Raw genomic sequence first — 6,485 nt, 5'->3', positions numbered from 1 at the left:
ACACAATCCAGTTGGCATATGGTCTGGCTGGTAGGCCTGGGCCAGTTGGTGTGGTGGCTCATTCCACCAGGGGAATGGCCTCATCTAGAGCCCTCCTGCGGGGGGTTCCACTCTCTGAGGTGTGTGCCGCAGCCAGTTGGGCCTCATCTGCCACCTTTGCCAGATTTTATAATATAAACGTGGCGACACCTAATGCAGTGGTGTCGGCAGTTCTGGGCAGCTCCTCCTGACCTCACAGACGAGGCGGCCAGTTCGGGGTAGGTTCTATGCTTTCAGCCTTCATGTTGGCCTGACTGTTCCTACCTCAACCACCAGGTGAATCGGGTAATTCTATACCCACATTGTAGTGATCCAATGACGGGAAACATAACGAAGGTTACGAAGGTAACCACGGTTATGTGACCCTATTGGATCACTCCAATCCTGTCGTGGTGCTTGAGGCGCCTCGAAATGTTCTTCAAGCAGGCGCGTGTGGGTGTGGTGTGCCTATATAGGGGAGGCCACACCCCCACGCACGCACAGGTGCACACGGTAGTGAATCAGTTAATCCTTACCTCGAATGTATCCCTCCGCTGCGGAGTGATACCCACATTGGAGTGATCCAATAGGGTCACATAACCGTGGTTACTTTCGTAACCTTCGTTATGTTTGTGGGTTGTTGTGGGGTTTGGGGATGGTAGTTAATTTAGATCAGTTAAGTGATGTCATATTGTGGTTTTCATAGTAGGTATATTGCTGGGTTTGGTATGCGGGGGGGTTTTATGGGAAATTATTATGATAGAGCAGCCCTGTAGTTGGTAGCACCTGAGGGTGGGGAGTATAAAAGGCTGCTTTCTATGCCAGTCTGTAAGTAGGGCTGGTCAGAGTAACCTGTGCCCAGAGGACATGATTTTATTGTTTGGATGTATATTATGGACACTGTAACTTTTTTTGGAATAAAGGCCCACACACACACACACACACACACACACACACACACACACACACACACACACACACACACACACACACACACACACACACACACACACACACACACACACACACACACACACACACACACACACACAGAGGTATGGAAGAGTTATTTTCACATTTCAGGGTATTTGATTGGCCCATTTTTTCAGTTGATGTGATGTAGCCTAAAGAATGATGCTGTAAAGTATAATATGAAACAAGTCTGATCATTACTGGGTATTGTAATGAAAAGAACACGTGTGGACCATTCCTAGCCCTCTGTGTCATTTACGCAGAGGACCCCCACCCATCACTATCATTGTCCAGTTCTCTTTACACTTCTTTACCTTCCTTTTCAGCTGCAGCACAAATAACCTGAGCTAAACTCTAACTCTCTCTCTCTCTCTCTTGGAGTGATGCGTTGTGAGCTTGTAGATCTGCTATTTTCCGCATAAGGCTTGGGGTTAAAATTTAAATAAATACATGTACAAATGGCATTCATAAAATCCTATTTCTAAAAGTACTATACTAAACATGCCAATGTCCTCATAAGTATAGTCATACTGTGTGTGTGTGTGTGTGTGTGTGTGTGTGTGTGTGTGTGTGTGTGTGTGTGTGTGTGTGTGTGTGTGTGTGTGTGTGTGTGTGTGTGTGTGTGTGTGTGTGTGTGTGTGTGTGTGTGCGCGCGCGCGCGCGTGCGTGCGTGCGTGTGTGTGTCTGATGCAGTACAACAATGTATGCCATCCACATATAGGGCTTAAGTGGTTAATAGTAAATATGTTTAAATGAACACTAATAGTTTTACTTTATTTACTCCAACAGGTGACTTTAAACTGACCACTACAGGCAGGGCTGAGGGTAAGATAGGTGAAAATGTCACCCTCCCCTGTCACCTCCCTCCTGGGACCAATGCGGTTTCCATGACAATCAGGTGGATTAAGAGGACAAAGTGCATTTACGTGTATAAGAATGGTCAGGTGATAGAGGGGACTGGCTATGAGGGCAGACTGTCCCTGGACGTCCAGGAGCTGAAGAAAGGCAACGTGTCTCTGACACTGAAAGACCACAGATTGGCAGATGATAACTTTTACGTCTGTCAGGTCAAACATGGAGAACAGGAGGTGGAGGCTGCTGTGGCATTAGGCAAAGGTAAGTGTACTGTACTGTCACAGTGCATTATTATTAACCTTGACATGTACAATGATGTGATCATGTTTCTCTCTGCATGTATTAATAACATTGTGCTTTCATATAATTTCTAGAATTGTTTACAGCAGTGGCTCTCAACCAGTGGTCCGGGGACCACCAGTGGTCCTTGGGGGGTACCAGGGGGTCCCCAGCACAATGAGTTAACATAGCGTCACAATCATTTTAACCACTTACCTTTGGCTATTGAAAAATAGCAGATCTCCAAGCTCATAGCGCGGCACCGAGTGCCGCGCTATGAGCCTGCAGATCTGCTATTTTTGAAAAATCTTGAAAAGGTGTGCAAATCTTTGAACATATATATATTTTTAAATGAAAATTTTAATTCAAATATTTGCTTCTGGGGGGCCCTGGCACAAAACACTTTCAGATGGGGGTCCGCGGCCAAATGTATCAATTTAGGGGTCCTTGGCATAAATCAATGTCCTATTTTATACTTAGCTGTATGACAGTGTAACACAAAGGTAGCGTAAATAGTCGATCTACAATGTGATGCATTGCTTGAAGAGAAATTTGCTCGCTCTGTGAAAATAGCCGATAAGCTCACAATGCATCCCAATGCTGCGCGTTGTGAGCTTATAGATCAGCTATTTTCAAACGTGTTCTTAGAACTTTTCATTATGACATTATTTTGAAAAAACTTTGAAATGTATTTAATTTCTCAATTATTTTATTTTTGAAAATCTTTTCAAATAATAATGGTAAAGAATGGTAGGAAACAAAAAGAAAAGAGGTTTACTCGTGACGCATAAGCATTGGTCCGTGACCCAAAGATGGGTCCAGGCCCACTGTTTGGGAAACACTGGTCTAGATCAGTGGTTCTACAAAAAATGGGTTGGGGGACCCCCAGGGGTCCTTGGGGGGTTCCAGGGGGTCCCCAGTAAAATGTGTTTAAAACAGCATCACAATCATTTTAACCACTTTATCCATTTATACGTTGGCTATTGAAAAAATAGCAGATCTACAAGCTCACCGTTGCAAGCTTGTACATCTGCTATTTTGGAACATTTTTTTAAATATTTGGAAGATTTAAATGTATCTTTTAATGTTTAAACACATTTTCAGATGGGGGTCCTTGACATGACAAAGTTTGAGAACAACTGGTCTAGATGACAGCAAATACATTCATCTCAGAATGGCCCACAACAGTGGTTCTCAAAGTGGGTCCCAGGGACCCCCAGGGGTCCTTGAGGGGGTTCCAGGGGGTCCCCAGCTAAATGATTGATTAGGAACCAAATGGACCCTTATGGGTCCATTTGGTTCCATTTGTACAAAATAGCAGAAGGAAAGAAGCCCACAGAAAGTCATTTTACATCTCTGTTTTCGATTGGCAGTGGTGGAAAAAGTACTTAAGTAAAAGTATCAATACCACAATGTAGAAATACTCTTTTACAAGTAAAAGTCCGAAATCAGGAAAATGTACTTCAAGTACCAAAAGTAGAAAGTACTCCTTATGCAGAGTGTCCCATTTCACAAGTTTAAAAACAAATCTTTTGAAAATAGCAGATGTACAAGCTCACAATGCATCGCAATGCATTGTGAGCTTGTAGATCTGCTATTTTATATAGGTACTGAAAATTGGAAATACTCCAGTAAAGTAAAAGTAATTCAAAATTGTAGTTAAGTAGCCTACAGTACTTGAGTAAATGTACTTAGTTACTTTCCACCACTGATGATGAGCTGGTCATGGTTTTATTGAATAATAAAAAGAATAGAAGTATAAGTATTGACCTTGAGAACAGCCCCGCTTCGGGGCGAGGCGGGGCTTTTCGAGACAGGATTTTTTACGCGAGGCTCGCGAGGAGGAGGAGGAGGAGAAGGAGGACGCGGCACCGCGAGGCGGGGCTTTGATGCAAGGCGGCGTGATGAGGAGGAGGAGGAGGAGACGGCGCCGCGAGGGGGGACTTTGATGCGATGCAGACTTGTTTTTTGTTGTTCCCCCCACATAGCAACCAGGAAGCTACGCTAGGGGAACGCTGAACACGCGTTCACACGCACACGTGATAATAGTTATTGTCCATGACGGAGGCGCGACGGTCGGCGCGGCCACTCACGCCTGGAGCCGTGAGGGCGCGCCTCCTCAGCCTCAAGCTCTGCTAGTCGAATCAGCGCCGTCCGAGTTGTAAACCGATAGGGACAGAATAGATCCTTTCATGGATTAGTATATGTGTTTGTGTGTGTATGTGTGTCAGGGATAAACTAAAACAAATATTAAAAGCCAGAACACAATAAAAGCATCTTAAAGGCTCTATGACATTCATTTTCACTTTTTTAATTTGTTATGTTTTTTGGGGGGTTTTATGACCTCAATTACACCCAAAAAATCTGAACTTTGAACATTCAGTGGATTTTCTGTGGTCTGGGGTTTTCTGAATAATTAGGCTGAAAAGTAATCTGAGCTTGTCAACAAAACTCCCATAGTAAAAAGACAAATAAAAGACTAAAAACTTTTAAGACGTAGTGAAAATAGATCAAAATGTGTTGCATCATGACACGTTGTGAGCTTGTATAGATCAGCTATTCACTGGTTTGGGTCCAGAGATATCAGATTACTCTGTGGGTCTCGAGCTGAAAGGTTTGGGAACCACTGGCCTACAATGATTTGTGTTTGTCTGTGTCTGTGTGCGTGTGCGTGCACGAGTAGCTTCAGATGGTGTGACAGATGAGATTACATTACACTTTCTCTCCCTTAACGTATACACATATTACATTACATTACAGTCATTTAGCAGACGCTTTTATCCAAAGCGACTTACAATAAGTGCATTCAACATAGGTAGGGAACGAAACTACTGATCACCAGAAGTCTTAAGTGCATTTTCTGCAAAAACAAGCAACCAAGAGTATACCTAGCGCTAAAGTAAAAGTGCAATATATCAACTACCTACTTTCTTAAACAGATGAGACAAAATAGCAAAATCAAATGAGCAGGAGCTAAAACAAATAAATGTATCGACTAAACAAGATCCAATAAACAATACAACGATGGAAAACAAGCGGCAACAATAGAAAACCTGCGATACACATACACATCACATGTTAATACCAGCTATAAATACTGAGTAAGATGAAATTAATGAATCAGGTGATTATTATGGAGGATGAACCTGATTCCTGAGTTTTATGGAGGTGAAAGGCTTGTTGTACACATTACAAATTATGACAAAATGCTGTCCACAAGACTGGTTAAACATTAATGATATGGACTGAATAGAAGCAGATAATAGTAGATAATCTATCAATGAGCTCAATTGAGTCAGCAGATTCATTTAAATGATGTGATTGTATGCCACTTTTATCAATGTGTAAATGATGAGTCATATTTCTGTATGTGAAGTATCACTTTTCTAATCATGAATGTGTTTTGTCTTTTCATGAATTATGAACATGAATGGGAACAGGATTCAGTGGTGAGTATCACATCTATTCTACTTCATGTCCTCTCATGTGTTTTCTGATCCCCCCCCCCCCCCCTGCAATTAACTTTTTCATCCAGTATACCTGAATGACATTGTTACCGTATATTCATATTATGGTACGTAAATATGTATTGTTCCCCCTAAGATACAGTTTGTCAAGAGGAACACTTTCCATTACAGGACAGATTGAAAAAAACGTTATTCTTGACGTTTAACCACTTGAACCCCAGCTATTCTTGGGAGAATATTTGCCCAAAAATAGCAGATCTACAAGGTTGTGAGCTTGTAGATCTGCTATTTTTGGCAAAGACATTTGGTGTAGAACACAACAAGTACAGTGCAACTCAGGCCTGTATTACTAAGTGGTTAAACTGAAGTGATAATGATACATTCCAAATAAAGTATTCTGCTGCACCCCTCGACTTATGTCACGGCACCCTAGGGTGTCATGGCACCCACTTTGAGGAACCCTGAGATACAGTACAATAACATTTTGTTGTGATTTTGTTGCAAAAAAAACAACAAAGTCAGATTTAACATTAGATAGTTGCACTTCTAGTCTAGTAAGACTCAGACATGATTCAAAAGCTTTATGGATAGATGGAATTATGTCAAAAATATCAGACAAAATAAACAGATCACATGTTTGAATTAAAACTACAGTGATAAAGCTTTCCATCCCTGTTTTTTGAAAAAATCATGAACATTTGTGCAAATCTTTGAATATATATATTTTAAAGCAAACATTTGTAACTCAAATCTTTGCTTCTGTGGGATTCTACAAATGTCTTCTAAATCCTAACAGTTTTTTGAGAAAACTTTTGTTTCTATAATATCAGTGGTTCTCAAAACCCCCGAAACCATATGTATTTGGCCGTCGACCCCCATCTCAAAATATTGAGT

At 41.6% G+C, this 6,485-nt stretch overlaps 1 protein-coding gene across 1 annotated transcript in view; it reads left to right on the top strand.

Annotated features, from left to right (window-relative positions):
- Nucleotides 1-1,854: 1,854 nt before the first annotated feature.
- The window catches only part of LOC311046516 (uncharacterized protein), a 16,939-nt gene continuing 12,308 nt past the window's right edge, over nt 1,855-6,485 (top strand). Inside the window, exon 1 of the mRNA XM_084058865.1 lies at nt 1,855-2,106. Coding sequence (XP_083914991.1) covers nt 1,878-2,106 — 229 coding nt within the window. The 5' untranslated portion in view covers nt 1,855-1,877. The remainder of the gene's footprint in view (nt 2,107-6,485) is intronic.

The sequence above is a fragment of the Gymnoscopelus microlampas genome, assembly GCF_963454915.1.
Source record: "Gymnoscopelus microlampas genome assembly, chromosome: 6".
NCBI classification, from domain to species: domain Eukaryota; kingdom Metazoa; phylum Chordata; class Actinopteri; order Myctophiformes; family Myctophidae; genus Gymnoscopelus; species Gymnoscopelus microlampas.
Note: the sequence above shows the minus strand (reverse complement) of the source record. Positions and strands in the feature narration are given on the sequence as shown.